We start from the raw sequence: 15,838 nt of genomic DNA, 5'->3' as shown, positions 1-15,838 counted from the left end.
TTTTTTTTTTTTTTTTTTTTTTTTTTTTCTCTAGTATGAAAACATTTTCAACCAAAAGCAGTTTGTTAAATTTGTGGTTCACCTGCAGAATGTTGCTGAAATAGACAAAAATGAGGAAATTGCCTATGGTGTGTCTCTGCATGCATCACTTACTGCTGCACTATGTCGGTCTTAAGTATTTGAAACTGCTTAAAGCTGTTTGATTTCTTACGCTCGTTGTCTTTGCTGTGCAGTACCGTTTTTTTAAATGAAGTGAAGTGGGGAATGTTTGAATGCTGCCTACCAAAGCAAACACGCATCAGATCGGAAAAGACTTGGGCTTAACCTAGCCAAAACTATTCCATCAAAACATGTTTGGAGCGATTCCGATTCAGCAGACAATGTTAAGTTCTTTGTTTTTGACTGGTATCACAGTCAAATAAAATTGATGGTTAGCATATCCAGAGCATTTGCTGCTGCTAACGTTTCAGGATCATTGCAACTGATCATAATAACAACAACAATAATCATGATGGTGTGAACCCCTAGACATTTCCTGAGATGTTTATCGTACCATCTCACACCTTTTCAACCCTAGTTGTGATGATGATGGATGGTCACTTTATTCACCAAACATTTTCAACAGTGTCAAATCTATGCAATTTCCACCTAAATATTAAAATGTTTGTGCATTTAAGTGCTTTGAATCACACTGTCATTTTATATTATATAAATGAATCGCAACAATAAAGTGATATATTCTGGAATACACAGGATTTATTGTTTTTATTAATATTGCCAGTGTTTATATGGGGGTATCTGATGCATTATAGGCAGCTGATTTACTTTCTTTTTTTTTTCTCAATTTCCTCTTCATTTTCTAACAGTGGAAGCTTATTTTGATCGGTGTTCCCTACAAGCAGACCCTGTTTACTATAAACTGTGGTGAGCAGTGTCTTTTAGTGAGAATCATAATACATTTTGGATGCACGAGGACAGAAAATAAATGTGTTCAGTTCCTTTTGTTCCCTTTTGGAAGTGATCAGTTTATTTCTCTTTGAAAATTGGCAGAAAATGATAAAGGATGAGCCGAAGGAACATGTTATCAATAGTCTGAAATTATAGAACCGGTGACAAATACGTACACCAGAAACCGACCTCTCAACTGTTGAATTTAAAATGCTGAGGATGTTTATTAAAGGTGAAAATGAAATTGTAAACGCAAACTAAATTTATTTTTCTTTTCCCCAACAGCAAACCTTCGAGGGATTTAAAAAAAAAAAAACCTTGATGACCTTTGCACCCTGAAATAACTTGTATCCGAAGGTCCTGGGATTGTATGCAGTTCAAACACTAAAGCATGTGGCCCATGGGTGCCACAGTCCAGCTACTGCAAAGGATTTTTTTCTCCCATGGCATTTTAACAAAGGAACAAAGTATCTAAAGTATCTCAAAAAAACATTGGATCACAGGGCCTTTATTTCCAGGATAATCATAAATGTGTGGGCCTGTACGGGGATGTTTTCTTTAAAAGCCTCCTTGGCTGACTGTCCCTTTTTTCCTGAATAAGTAACCTGACAAGAGAGACTCCCATGAGCAACTCTGCAGGAGGCTCGATAACGTCGACATGAGTAGTACTTTAGGCAAAGAAAAAGATTCGAAAGAAAAGGACCCCAAAGGTGGTCCAGCGGGGAAAGAAAGGGAAAAGGAGGCCAGGGCTCTAGCCGGCTTAGTCAAGGATGGTGGCAAAGAAACGAAGACCAAAGGGAAAGATGCCAAAGAAGGAAAGAAGGACACCAGCAGCTCAACACCGGGTGTGGCCTTCTCCGTTGATAACACGATAAAGCGGCCAAACCCGGCAGCAGGTACGCGCAAGAAGTCCAGCAACGCCGAGGTGATCAAAGAGCTCAACAAGTGCCGGGAGGAGAACTCAATGAGACTGGACCTATCCAAACGGTCCATTCACATCTTGCCCACCTCCATTAAGGAGCTGACGCAGCTGGCCGAACTCTACTTATACAGCAACAAGCTGCAGAGCCTGCCAGCCGAGCTGGGTTGCCTATCGGGCCTGGTCACTTTGGCCATGAGCGAGAACTCCCTGACCAGTTTGCCCGACTCCCTGGACTCTCTTAAGAAGCTTCGAATGCTCGACCTCCGGCACAACAAGCTGAGAGAGATACCGGCCGTTGTGTACCGGCTGACATCTCTCACCACGCTGTACCTGCGCTTCAACCGCATCACAACAGTGGAGAAGGACATCCGGAACCTCTCCAAGCTCACTATGCTCAGCATTCGCGAGAACAAGATTAAACAGCTGCCCGCGGAGATAGGTGAATAAGAGCTGCATGAATGCATGTCTTCAGTACAGCAGAGGGTGGGTGACTGAAAGTGCTTTAATCTTGAATTGGCTAAATATCTGAGTTTGGTGTGCATCTTTCTGCAGGGGAGCTATGCAACCTCATCACTCTGGATGTTGCCCATAACCAGTTGGAACACCTACCGAAGGAGATTGGGAATTGCACACAGATAACCAACCTCGACCTGCAGCACAATGAGCTCTTGGACCTCCCAGAGACTATAGGTAGTTCATTTATATTTTAGGACTCGGAAGCAAAGTTCTTGTGTTGTTAAGGTAAAAAAAAAAATACAACTCTAGATACGTTTTTTCTTTTGTCATTTTAGGCAACCTGGCAAGCATAAATCGCTTAGGTCTGCGATACAATAGATTGTCAGCCATCCCCAGATCATTAGCCAAATGTCGAGAACTGGAGGAGCTAAACCTTGAAAACAACAACATTTCGGTGTTGCCAGAGGTGAGTGGAAACATATAAAATATACATTTAAAATGCAAGTTGTAGCGGTGTATGGTCGTGCACCTCTGAGTTTTTCAAACATGACTGTCACTAATAGTTGACTGATAACAGCACTATTACCTCGTCTGAGGATTTTACAAAGCCGGTCATTTAGTTTTTATATGCTTTTGAATCAGGAGTTCTTAAATATCTTTGTTTCTTTATATCACATTTACTACTTGACTTCTTTACTATACTTGTGTATACAGGCAGTAAAGTACTCTATGAATATGAAGGTATTAGTTTACAGTCAATTACGAGTCCTCTTTGGTATCTAAATGGCAGTGAAAATGGTCAGGAAGATCATTTACGCACAAATTTGCTCTTCTGAAAGGCCATTGTGCATTGGGTGTCAATGGTTAGTCTGTAAAAAAATCAATATACAAGTTAATTTACCATTTGCTGTGCTTGACCAGGGCCTACTGTCGAGTTTGGTCAACCTGACTAGTCTAACATTGGCGAGGAACTGCTTCCAGTCGTACCCTGTGGGCGGACCGTCCCAGTTCTCAACCATCTATTCCCTCAACATGGAGCACAACCGCATCAACAAGATCCCCTTCGGCATCTTCTCCAGGGCCAAAGTGTTGAGCAAGCTTAACATGAAGGTATATATATATTATATATGCATGTTTGTCTGTGAAATTAGTGAGGTAAATCCCAAAGTCAGCAGATTCTTAAAATTTCTAAACGAAGTAGAAACGATCATGAATTTTCACCAATCATCATTTATTTATTTATATTCTTGTTTCACATCTTGCTGTCACATGTAAAAAAAAAATTAAAAAAAATCCTTTGGGAACATGTGAGATTGAATTAGACCTTCTTGTCATACCTACGCTATACTGTGTCAGGAACAATAATTATGCACATGAGAAATATAATTTAAAATCTTAACAACTTAGTGAACACAATGTGAGGAATGTAAATCTGAGGTGTTAAATCCATTGCCTTGTAGGTCTTAAGCGTTGTGCATTGTAACTGTCACAGTGGGAAGAAGTGCAGGAAATACTGCATTTACATGTAACACACAGGTAGCAGCATCTCACAGTACGTGTTAAATGCTTAAATTCTACACCGTAGAGTGGAACTACGTAGAGAAAAAACGCTTATTTGCTCATATTTATCTCAACCGTTGTTCAGAACTAAGGCGGACTCTGTTGAAGTTTGTATTGGCATGAAGCCAGACATGAACCGCATGCTGTCTGTCCATGCTGTCTGTCCATGCTGGATGTCCATGCTGGATGCAGTTTGGATCTCCACTGGAAACATGTATTTCTAGTGCGACGTAAAAGAGCTGCCGCAGTGCACTGGTCTACTCTTGAACAGCACTATCCTTGTGTTGACTCTGGATTGTCACTGATTCTGCTAATGAGGGTATGTCTGCCATTGTCTTCTTCAGGACAACCAGTTAACATCTCTGCCGTTGGACTTTGGCACATGGACCAGCATGGTGGAGCTCAACCTGGCAACCAATCAGCTGACAAAGATCCCAGAGGACGTCTGTGGTTTAGTCTCTCTGGAGGTGAGTGTTTGCAAATGCAGAACCCACTGAGTTTATTGAAGAAGTCTCGTTACATAAATTGTATATATATTTTTTTTTTTTGTGTAGGCAGTCCTTAGGAATAGAGATCTTTATTTAGCAACTCTTAACTCATGTTATGTTAAACCTGCAGTAGTAAGAAAGTAAGATTTGGCTCCACAAATATAGCTGAAATGTATAATACACTTTTTTCAAGAGGTGTTTTAACTATTGTTAAACATGAATATTAGTCGAGCAGCTCAGTTTGTTTTCATGCTGTGTCATGATGCCAGACTGTCACTGTCTTCACAGGTGTTGGTGCTGTCCAATAATCTTCTCAAGAAGTTACCACATGGTATTGGAAATCTGAGAAAGCTACGGGAGCTCGACTTGGAGGAAAACAAATTGGAATGTCTACCGAATGAAATTGCTTATCTGAAAGATGTACAGGTGAGTTTTCCAGAAGTGCAGTTCTCTCCTTCACACTTGTACTAGAGATCACAGAATGATGTCGTGTTTCTTCTGCATCTGTTGTAATGGGGAAAGGCTCATCATCAGTTCATGGCTGATGAGGCCTTTAAGTGGATTAAAAAAACAGCTGATTTTGGCTCCTCCTCCAGCGATGGCGATGCACGTCTCTAATGTTGCTGTTGATGAAGATGGATTTTTGCTTTTCATGTAACTTGGCTGGCTTTCTTGCTGGAGCAACGGACCAGTAATTAGAATGATGAACCTGAATCAGTAAACAAAATCACAATTGGTATCAAAACAATACCCAATCCTAGTTAGTGGGTTGAAAGATACTCAAACTGATGTAAAGTCATTACAGCAAACACAAAGACAGTCCAATCCATGGCTATATACAAAGAAAGGAACATGTAATATGCCGTCTACCAGTTAGACAACCACCCACAGTTGTTGGATAAAACTGGGTGATGAATGGCTTGATTGTAATTATATGATACGATTGGTAAATACTCTTCTCATTTCAACAAACCTTTTAGAGCGCATTATAAACTGTGTTCTTACTCTTTCATTAGAAATTGGTGTTGACAAACAATCAGCTGACCACGTTACCCAGAGGCATCGGCCACCTCACCAACCTGACTCATCTTGGTTTGGGGGAGAACCTGCTGCAACACCTCCCAGAGGAGATCGGTAAGTACCTCCCTCGAGCCTGCAGCCACGAAGATCAGTAGCATGCTCGGCTAATCCGTTCAGGTTACTTTACTGCTCAAACTGTCCTGCAGTGATGGGGGGGGGGGGCACACACAAACAACTCAGTATTCTGTGGTGACGATGTGCACATGTACATCTAATTGGTATTTTAGAAAGGGGCACAAGTGTCATCTATTTTTATTTGTGTTATCAAAAATATTTGAAGAGTTGGTGCCACTTCAAAAAAAAAAAAAAAAAAATACAATTTTACAAATTAGTTGTAGCTTTTTGAATTCAAAGTGTAACATTGTTTCCTCGATGAAAGCTAAACTCGAGCGTTAGGATTTAAGAGCTTAACGGTGCGTCCCACCTCTGACCCTTCCTCCGAGCGATTGGTCCAGCGTGGCTGCACTGGTGAGGTGAAGAGTTGAGTCAGAGATTAAGGAAGAAGAAGCCGATGGCGGATGTATTTTTAGAGTGTTCAGACTGGACCCAGAATGGAATTATACCCGTGGCTTTGTGGTGTTACGGTTGCCATTAGAACCAACAATGTAATGTGTTTAAAAAAAATATGACGACGGGCATTAAAAGCTTCATTCGAAACCTCAATATGTAGCTTTGCTATACATTTGATACAGCCCTTATACATTAAGTCTGTTTGCTGACAGGCGGGCAGAAGGCATTATGGGAGACGGAGTCCGTCTGGATTGGACGACCGGACGCTACGTCTCGCTCTCGTTTGATTTCCAGCTTCGATTCACCGTAACAAGAGTGGTGCCGGGCATATTATAAGGCTTTCGTCAACCCCAAAAAAAAAACTTTTTTAAATATCCGCCGCCATAAGATGCACAACAGCAGCAGCTACAGCTGGAGCAGTACCAACCAGTCGACCAATCCTAATGTATCGCCCGGAGGCTTATTACTTGAGTCCCCGGTTCCTTGGTTGACTTCTTCAGTGCATGCCTCCACTAACAGTAGCTGGTGTCTGTCCTCAGGTACGCTGGAGAACCTGGAGGAACTGTACCTCAACGACAATCCCAACCTGCACAGCCTACCGTTCGAGCTGGCCCTCTGCAGCAAGCTGTCCATCATGAGCATCGAGAACTGTCCCCTCAGCCACCTGCCGCCCCAGATTGTCGCGGGAGGCCCCTCCTTCATCATCCAGTTCCTCAAGATGCAGGGACCGTACCGTGCCATGGTCTGAGCCAAGAGCAGCTCAGTCCCAGTCCTGCTCGACTCCACTCGCTCTGAACCCTCTCGCCTGCCCGCCCCCATTACGTGTATCATACACTGTAAAGAAAACAGACTCGCCACAATCAGTGTCGGGGGCGAGGAGGAGGAGGAGTAGGGAAATGTTTCTTTTGCCATCCTTAGATAGAAAGGAGGCGAATCATTGGAGATTTGACTTCTGTGTTACTCCAGAGTTTATCACGGTCATTTTAGGACCCCAGCCACCCCACTCATGTTTCATTCTGAATCATACAAGAGAAAAAAAAAATATTTCCATCTCTTTGCCAAAACTGAAGATATATAAAGTTCTATATATTGAGTAACTGTGAGCTAAGTGGCAAGTCTTTTAACCATATAAACCGTACTCCCATTGCCAATATATTTACAGTAATTAAAAGCATCTATTATGTGAGCAAGGATACAATTGTATGCAAAAACAAACAAAAAAAAAGTCTTTGGAACTTCACATTTACTGCTGCTGGCGTGATTTTAACTTTGTCATCTTGTTGTGTTTTCTTTTGATATTCATTTCTTTTAACGTCTCCTTTGCTCGCGATCACGTCTGTTCACTGCTCATTGACCGTAGAGAACAAAGGTCCAACGATGGCTTGTTTATACTTTCTTTTTTTTACCTTTTTATGTTTAAATACTGTGCCTATGTTTAGAGTGATCCAGTGGTTCATTTCTAAACACAATTGTCCGAATACAAAGATATAAATTATTTCAAAAATTCTTTTTTTTTTTTATTATTTCTGCTGTTTTTAAGTTTTTCTAATTTGTAGTGTTTTTTTTTTGTTTTTTTTGTTTTTTTTGCCGTTGCATTAATCTGTTAAATCGAGCGATATCAGTTGTAAAATAAGATCTTTTTAACAAATAGCAGCAGTAGTTGGTAAACATTGAGCTAGTAATGTATACATATGAGAAATGCCAATCACACATGATTTAAAAAAAAAAAAAAAAAAACAAAGTGGGATTTTTTCCAAAAAAGAAAGGGGAGGTGAACCCCCCCCCCCCCCCCCAAATATTGCTTTTGTGTGACACAAAGGAAAACAGTCAAACCTGCACAGGTGATGGGATAAATGAGATGTTTTTATAAATGTATACGAATCCTGGTGGTTGCCTTGAGTGCAATTCTAGTTCTGTTTACTGGTTTGATCTTATCTTCAGTGTTGGGCTGCAGAGCTGTCATTCAACGGATCATTGACCAACATATCAAGCATTTTTAAAAAGACGTAATCTGGAGCGAGTGGTGAGTGTATAAGAGCTTCGAGTGAGGTTTGGTAATAAATCGACAGGTAACACTTCCGTTTTTGGTTTAATTGTTGGTATTTGTTTTTGTTTTTGACCGGGTTTCCTAAGAATCTTAATTACATGATGGAAAATGTTCCCTTTATTTAGATACTTTTTAAAATGTGTATATATATATATATAGATATATCTATATATATATCTATATCTATATCTATCTCTCCATTTGTCCCACACTGTCCCAGCAATGCTGCTGCTGCTCTTATGCACTTTTAAAAAAAAACTTACTTTGGCATCCTCTAGAAAAACGCACCGTAGCCTCTCATTGGTTATTTTGAATGGGGGGCATTTTGTTTCATTAAGTATTTTATCGTTAAACAAGCCGTTTATCATGTAAATTTGAATATATTAAATCTAAATGTTGAGCTTAGCGGGCTCAGAATATACTTGTTACTTTCTCTGGTTTCATCCTGTCGATCTTAATTCAAAGGAACTCGCTCTCCTGAACCGTAGGACGGTCTGTGTGGCCGCGAGACGTCTCAAGGCTCCCATATCCTGCTTTCTTATTTGCAAGTGAAGTGGCTTATTGCAGCTCAGATCAGCACTGCTCATTTTAAATCAAATTTACATTAAGTGTTTTCTTTTTTCTAAATGATGAAATGTGTATTCAGTTAGTATTATTTCAAGTGACTGTACATTAAAAATCCAGACAAAATGTAATCAAACCAAACTTTTTTTTTTTTTTTTTCTTCTTCAAAATGTGTTGCATCCCAGCTCTATATTCAATCATGATTCTCTTTTGTATTGAAAAGCGTGGGTCTACTTTTTTGCAGCAGCAGCTTGGTGTGTTTTAGTGGGCTGTGGTTCGAGTGCCACAGCTTACCTGTGGGGGGGTGGGGGGAACGATGTACGCTGCTTCTAATTTACCAGCAGAACCTGTTGCTGCTTTTCGTGGACTGAAACATATGCTGTACAAGATGGTGGGGGGGGCAGGAAACGATCCACTCCCAACACTGATGCGGACTTAACTCGAAAAACCCGACGAGGGACAAATCCACTGACCTTTACGATTAGGCGTCAGGCCTGGTGGTTTCCTCACAGATCAAATCGTTTGGACACGATGAGACGACACAACACGGTGCATATATGAGCTTAACGCAGTTACAGTACAAGACTGTCGGAAAAAGACAAAAAAAAAAAGAATTGTAGAAAGGGCTTTGTGTGTTCACGCTCAACAAACACACCGGAGGCATTGCATTCCTGGGTTTTCTATAAAAGCTTTGGAAGTTTTCTTTTTTTTGTGTATTTACTTTTAGCTGTAAACAATTGTGTGAAAAATGCCTTCAACGAGTACTCAAAAGTGAGACGTGCATTAGGTGTGCAGCGACAGCGCTGTGACCCATTTTTACATTCGGTCTCTCTTGTTTTTAGTTGTTTTGTTCATGTGCCATTTTGCAAGATTGAGAATGCCGATGTATAAAGATGCAGAGGATGATGGGAGGCGGGGCAGAAACTGGACTGGGGGGGGGGGGCTCATGGACCAGAGAGCATTTATCACATCCTGGAATGTAGTTTCAATATGCTGTGGAGGGAGATGGAGGTCACCGACTGACGAGCTCAGCCAAACGTGTGACTTGTTGGATCAAAAATGATGACGACGTATTGCATACTGGTGCATCCAAAAAATAATTGGAGTATAATTGGTGTTTATTTTTATATCGTCTGTGATTTTCGGCAGTGGAGAGCATCGCAGAATCAACGTTATTTCGCTCCTTTTTTTTTTGCTTTTTATTCTGGATCATACAACTTGTCTTTTTCTTGCCTGGTTATTTTGTACAGGAAACAAGCATGTTGAACACATATTGGACATGATTTGTCTGGGTCAGAATTGGGCGTTTCTTTGCATAGAGGACTTGGATTTAGTGGCTATTTGGTGTATCTGCAAATGCTCCCTTTTTGTATATTGCAAAGAGTATCGAAGCATTGTGTGGCAATGCTTATCCTACTTAATCTACATTGACAAGCAGCCTTAATGATCTTTTTTATGTGTTTGTTTGGCTATTCCTTGTGTCTATGGCCACTGACTGTACTTGATGACAAGCAACTGGTCGTTACAATGTAAATTTGGGTCTAGTTTCTTTCCGTCTTATTTTTCCTTTTACTCTGTACAGTGATCTGACGTTACAGTAAACTCAGTATTACAAAATCTGTAATGTGATGAGTTTTACATAAAGACAGTGCAATGGAAGATAATGCCATTTTGCTACGCATTAGCTTGCGTCTCACTCGTCTTTGGCATTAAAGGGGAATTCCACCAAAACTGACTTGCATTTTTATTCTGCAACGGCAGAGCTTTTTCAGTAGAAATGACTATGTTTTTCTTCATATATTTCAAAAGTAATATCAGGTTTGAGCGATAATATTACAAGATCAGAGGCAGTACAATTATGTGACATCAACTTGAATAGTCTGATTGAACTTTTACCACATCTATATGTAGAATCTGCAGTTTTCAGAAACATCAAACTTTTTAGAAAGTTCAGGTCGATGTTGTAGGAACACACGTTCATCTTCAGAGCACATAACGACATAAATGTCCACTTTTCGTAATTGGACCAAATCACTTTTGGTGGAAAGGCCCTTTTAATGTGTAGCTGCCGGCTCTTTCCCCTACCTGGATCTCACCCGCACACACCCCTGCTATAGTATCTCCATACATTTACTTGACTGCCTTATGCGCACCAAGCAAAACCTTTATGACAGATAATCGCTTTCCTTCTTTCCTTTCTTTCATGTCAGTAAAGGGGTCTGGGTCCACGGATTGAGCAGATGTTGAAAGCAAAGTGTTTGGGTCAGTTGTCTCCTGACTGGACGAGCAGATGCAGACATGACTACCTCTATGTGAGTCTTCATTGCTAACCACACTGACCAAGCTCCAGTCTGAGGTGTTTCTACCCGTGTACATACAAAGCTGTGTGTTGGCAGCAGGAACTTGGATTTGGACGAACAATTCAACCCCAGTTTGTTTTACTAAGCATCCTTCTGTTTTATTTTGGTTACATGCCTTTACTAAGTATTATTTGGCAAATGAAATGAGGAAACAGTTTGTGTGTTTGGTTGTAAATGACAAACGTAATGCCGCCCCATTGTAAGACAGTTGCCCTGAAACCAACGAGCTGCAGAGTACTACTCTGCAAATGAGTGAAAATGACCGTGTGGTGATGATCTGTATGTACATACATCTTTTTAACTGTAATAAACCGATACATATTTACAAATTTATGATGTGTTACTCTCCTATGTTTCAGTAAAAAGTTATCTGAAAAGAATATATTATGCTTTGTAGTTTTAAAACACACAGGTTCACAAGTACCAATAATATTTTGAGAGAGATTTAAAATAAGTTAAGTTGATATTCAATGAATAAGATCTTTTCTTTTTAAACTTTAACCAAGATTGTATCAATTAAGAATTTGTCTTTGGTATTTGTCTTTTTTTGCTTTTGAGGGAGTATTGCTGACAGAGTGAAGACAATATCATCAAAGCTTTTTGTCCAAATTCTCAGAGAAATTATTGAAAGATACAGAGAAATTCAGGGCTCGCTGTCCTCACGTTTTAATTACATCAACTGAATTTATTGTTGCGATTGATTATTTTGGTTACAAAAACATAAGATCGTATTCCAGTGTTTCTATGTCAGAGGCCCGAGCTGTGAGTCTCTGCTCCAGGTCAACACCGCCCCCTGCTGGTGAATTAAAGTCTTAATATGATCAAAGCCGTCTGTATTTCTGTAACACGACCATCTGAAAGTCACTTCTGTCAGGCAAATGAAGTCTATCATCCTGCTTCGTTTCGGTGAAAATGTGTGGAGCTGCGGATGAATTTCCCCACCTGTTTGTCTGCGCCCTGTCGCCTAAAAGGGGCTCGAAATCACCTGTAAAAAAACCAAAGTGGTTACGTTAAAACAGACCCTGAGCGCTCTGACCTCACATTCTTCATCCTCTAACTTTACCACTTTAAACATTTTCCCACGGCGTCATCCTCCTAAAAGGGGAAAGCTCTTGCGAGACGACAGGTGTCAGTGTATCCTTGCGCTTAGTCTGCACCCTTATGCAACAACAAGCGCCACGACAAAACAGCTGTTTACCCAACAGAAGTCAGTGAGTCAGCCCTGTGGCTGCAACGGGCGATGTTATTTTACCAACACAGAAAAACGGGATTATCAGGCTGATATGAGCACTGAGGTGAGCGCTTTGAATAGTCACTCAGTTTTAAAGCCTCTCACGCGATACTTAGGCAATTGCCCAATGGATGTCAATCAGACCAGCCATAAAGCTATATTTTTTCAAGAATGAATTTCTGTCAGTTATTTGAAAGGCCAGATCAATGGGGGAGAACGGGGGTCGGTTGTGATGATTTGGTTTCCGCAGGAACAGCTGTGAGCGATGTTGCTCAGTCCAGTCATGCTCAGGTGCATGTCATACTCACACAGCCAATGGGAAGCCACACGCACACTAACAAGTATGAAAAATTGAGGTAATGCTTGATTAAAAAAAAAAAGATTATACAGTCATTGTATAGTAAGTAAAAAAATCCGAGTATATTTTTTGAAAAAATAAATGAAGAAGTCTAGCTTGTCAAAAAAGTCATAAAAAGCCAGTCAACAAAAAAGTCAACCAGGTGTCTTAAAAAGTCAGTCGATATATATGTTGAAAAAAGTATAGCACGTCAGGAAAATAAATCAGGAAAAAGTCATAGTGTAGTATGCCAAATAATATAATATCAAAAAAAGTCATGAAAAAATCATAATATAGTATGTTGAAAAAAATCTTCAAAAAGTCAGGGTCTAGTATGTGGAAAAAAGTCATAAAAAAGACAGTATTGCAAGTGATAAAAGTTATGAAAAAGTTATAGTATTGTATGTTGAAAAAAAAAGATAAAAAGTCATAATATATGTCAAAAGATTCACAGTGTAGTATGTCAAAAATAGTCATAAGAGTCATACTATGGTATGGCAAAAAAAGTAATAGTATAGTACTCATAATGTAGCGTCTCGAAAAAAAGTTTAATATCTATATAATGTCTAAAAAAATCATTACAAATCATAGTATAGCATGTTGAAAAAGGTCATAACAAATTATTAGTATAGTATCTCATACAATTTATAAAAAAGTCATAGTATGTTGAAAAAGTCCCGAAAAAGTCATAATATGCCATGTCAAAGAAAGTCTTAAAAGAGTCGTACTATATGGGTAGATGGGGAAACCTCTCTGCTGTTAATGCACAAGAAAACAGGAAGAAGGATATGGTTTCCATTAGCCTGCGTGGACCGCGCTGTCATGGTTTCTCTGCTCGCCTTTCACAGCCCGTCTCTCTACTCCCCCTCCCATCTCTCTCCCGTCACTTCCTCTCTGGAGATGCAGAAAACCCAAGGCCCATTACGTGGGCCACAACCCCGGGTTCATTCGTGGTGCTCTACCACACGGATCTGGTTCATATGGAGCGCCTTCCTTTCATTAATTATTAAGTCATAAATGAGTCATTCTAATATTATTGAAAGTGACTTTTATTTCTAAATCTGCAGCCTGCCTGTTCGAAGCTCGCTCCTGCCCCAAAAGCATTACTGGGAATCCGCCTGGCCCTGAAGCTTCAAGGAAACCTTTCGGCTTGCTAGCATCCAGTTTGTTAGCCCGTCAGCCTCAAGCCTCAAGGTTTGGCGATCTGACACCTGTTCCTTGTTTCGTTTCCAGTCATTTCCAGTGCAGCAATCACCAGCTCCTGCAGAGCAGCAGCAATCACAAGTTACCGTTCTGTCTTTGTTCTACAGCTGGGTCATCAGCTGCTTACTGCCCCCCTGTGACCTCAAGACTCCATGCCCGAGTTCTAGTGTGGTCCTGTGAACATGTCCATGTTCCCGTCTCCGTGGCCCTCCCTCCTGGTTTCCCTCCGGAGACGTTCTGCCCTGCTCCTGGGCCGTCTGCCTGCGTTCCCTTCTCTGCCTCTGCCCTGCTCCCAGACCATCCGCCTGGGGTCTCATGCTCCGCCCCTGTCCAGCCACCGGGGCCTTCAGCCTGTGGTCCTCTGCTCTGTCCATGTCCAGTCCTCCATTTGTATTAGTTTCCTGGGCACTTGTTCCTGAGTAACAGGTTTGGACCCAAACGCAGATAAGGATGAGGAGGCAACTCAAAAGATATGATGCCAAAAAAAATCAGAGGGCCTCTGGAAACAGAGCCAGACTGTTAGTAGTGTCAGAAAAATATCATGATATAGTACGTCATAACAAATGTAATGCCTAAAAAAAACATATTGTATGAAAAAATGGTAGGTCAGAATTTTTTTTTGAGAATGTATAAGGTTGGACCATGACGAAAATGTGTGTAAGAGTAGCAGGATTTGAATAGATTGATTTTACATCATTAAAAAAATTAGAAAGCACTTTAATCCAGTGGACGCGACACTAAGTCGCGTCCACCATGTCCAGGACACCACAGCCTCCCACAGTTACTCAGGGATTTCTTTCTCCAAGCAGCTCTCCCAGAGTGATTTTAAATTTACCAAAGAAGACCACAAACAGTGCATTGAATTGTGTGACGGTGAGTCAGAGCTTTTGTGGTAAGAAGGGGTTCCAGTTCCAGGAAGACTCTGGGACTTTGGAAAATGATAAATCCCCCGACGGATGAAATCTGAAGAAATGTTGTTTCTTTTTCTTGATTTGCGGAAATGATGCAAAATAACAATCAGTTATGTTCATAAGTTCATATGTTCATAAACGTGACAGGAAGGACTTTTTAATTTAGTATTTGCATGTTCTCTACTTTTTGCAGTGTTGTGTGAGTATTTGCAATTGTAATTTCAAAGCAACTTTGGTATCTCGCTGAAACTAAAATTGCTTTCTATCATGGCTGACACTGACGTTAGTTGGGATAAAACGGAACCTCTTCATGAGTTAAAGGAGCAGTGCGTCGGAATAAGTGACATCTAGCTGTGAAGTTGCAGATTGCATACAACTCAATACCCCGCCTCTCACCATAGGTACCTGAAGTTCATGATAAAATAGCATACGAAAATTGTAAAAAATAAAAATAAAAAATAAAAGTCAGACTGGTAAGCCTCCCTTGAGGCTGAACTGCTCAACCCGGGCCCGTCAAGTGGTCAAGTAGCGCCTGTTAGCACCTTAGGCTAATTGTACCATTTAGCAGCCAGTAGCCAATCAGAGGGTAGAGTATGGGCGGGTCTACCTGCAAGGCATACTGGGTAGACACGCCCGCACACGCAAAATGAATCGAGCAGCTGGCAGGGATTGGGCGCTGACACTCAACCTTCCTTTTCCAAGCGTGACGGAGAACACGTTACAAAGGGAGCATAATAAAGGGAAAGGCTCTCGCTAGAGTCAGCGTTTTTACTGTAACATGGCTGACTTAGTGAAGAGAACAAGCTCCCTGTGTAGATATAAACGGCTCAGATAACAAAACACTTAGTTTCAGGTGATACTAAACATATTTATGAATAGCAGTAACTATTAAACTATTATATCATATTTGTGAGCAAGTTTTACATCTCTGTTTTGTAAAAACTAATATAAATGACAACATATTGTCTCACATACTGCTGGTTTATTTCATATTTATCTAAAATAAGTATTAACCAACAAAACCAACCAATGAACTTGTTTTTAAGAGTAAACTTACGTGAACCGTTCCATGTCTGCTGCCATCACCTACAAGCCTTAAGCCTGTCGAGAAAGTAAACAAGATGGATCTCGTTTTTCATGGACATGAAAAACAAATATAATTTTGACAGTTAAATATCATCCAGTGAAACAGCACTGGGCAAATGACATGAGGTGTCAGAT

The 15,838-nt window shown here is 40.6% G+C and overlaps 1 protein-coding gene across 2 annotated transcripts in view; it reads left to right on the top strand.

Moving 5' to 3' along the window:
* The window catches only part of shoc2 (SHOC2 leucine rich repeat scaffold protein), a 10,259-nt gene extending 2,791 nt beyond the window's left edge, over positions 1 to 7,468 (top strand). For both annotated transcript variants that reach the window (XM_031864764.1, XM_031864763.1), the window contains exons 2-9: positions 1,234 to 2,309; positions 2,423 to 2,560; positions 2,662 to 2,792; positions 3,248 to 3,436; positions 4,231 to 4,353; positions 4,663 to 4,800; positions 5,391 to 5,508; positions 6,504 to 7,468. In XM_031864764.1, the coding sequence (XP_031720624.1) occupies positions 1,607 to 2,309; positions 2,423 to 2,560; positions 2,662 to 2,792; positions 3,248 to 3,436; positions 4,231 to 4,353; positions 4,663 to 4,800; positions 5,391 to 5,508; positions 6,504 to 6,712 (1,749 nt within the window). In that variant the 5' untranslated portion in view covers positions 1,234 to 1,606 and the 3' untranslated portion in view covers positions 6,713 to 7,468. The remainder of the gene's footprint in view (positions 1 to 1,233; positions 2,310 to 2,422; positions 2,561 to 2,661; positions 2,793 to 3,247; positions 3,437 to 4,230; positions 4,354 to 4,662; positions 4,801 to 5,390; positions 5,509 to 6,503) is intronic.
* Positions 7,469 to 15,838: the final 8,370 nt, after the last annotated feature.

The sequence above is a fragment of the Anarrhichthys ocellatus genome, unplaced genomic scaffold (genome assembly GCF_004355925.1).
Source record: "Anarrhichthys ocellatus isolate YVR2014 unplaced genomic scaffold, GSC_Weel_1.0 scaffold31, whole genome shotgun sequence".
Lineage (NCBI taxonomy): Eukaryota > Metazoa > Chordata > Actinopteri > Perciformes > Anarhichadidae > Anarrhichthys > Anarrhichthys ocellatus.
Note: the sequence above shows the minus strand (reverse complement) of the source record. Positions and strands in the feature narration are given on the sequence as shown.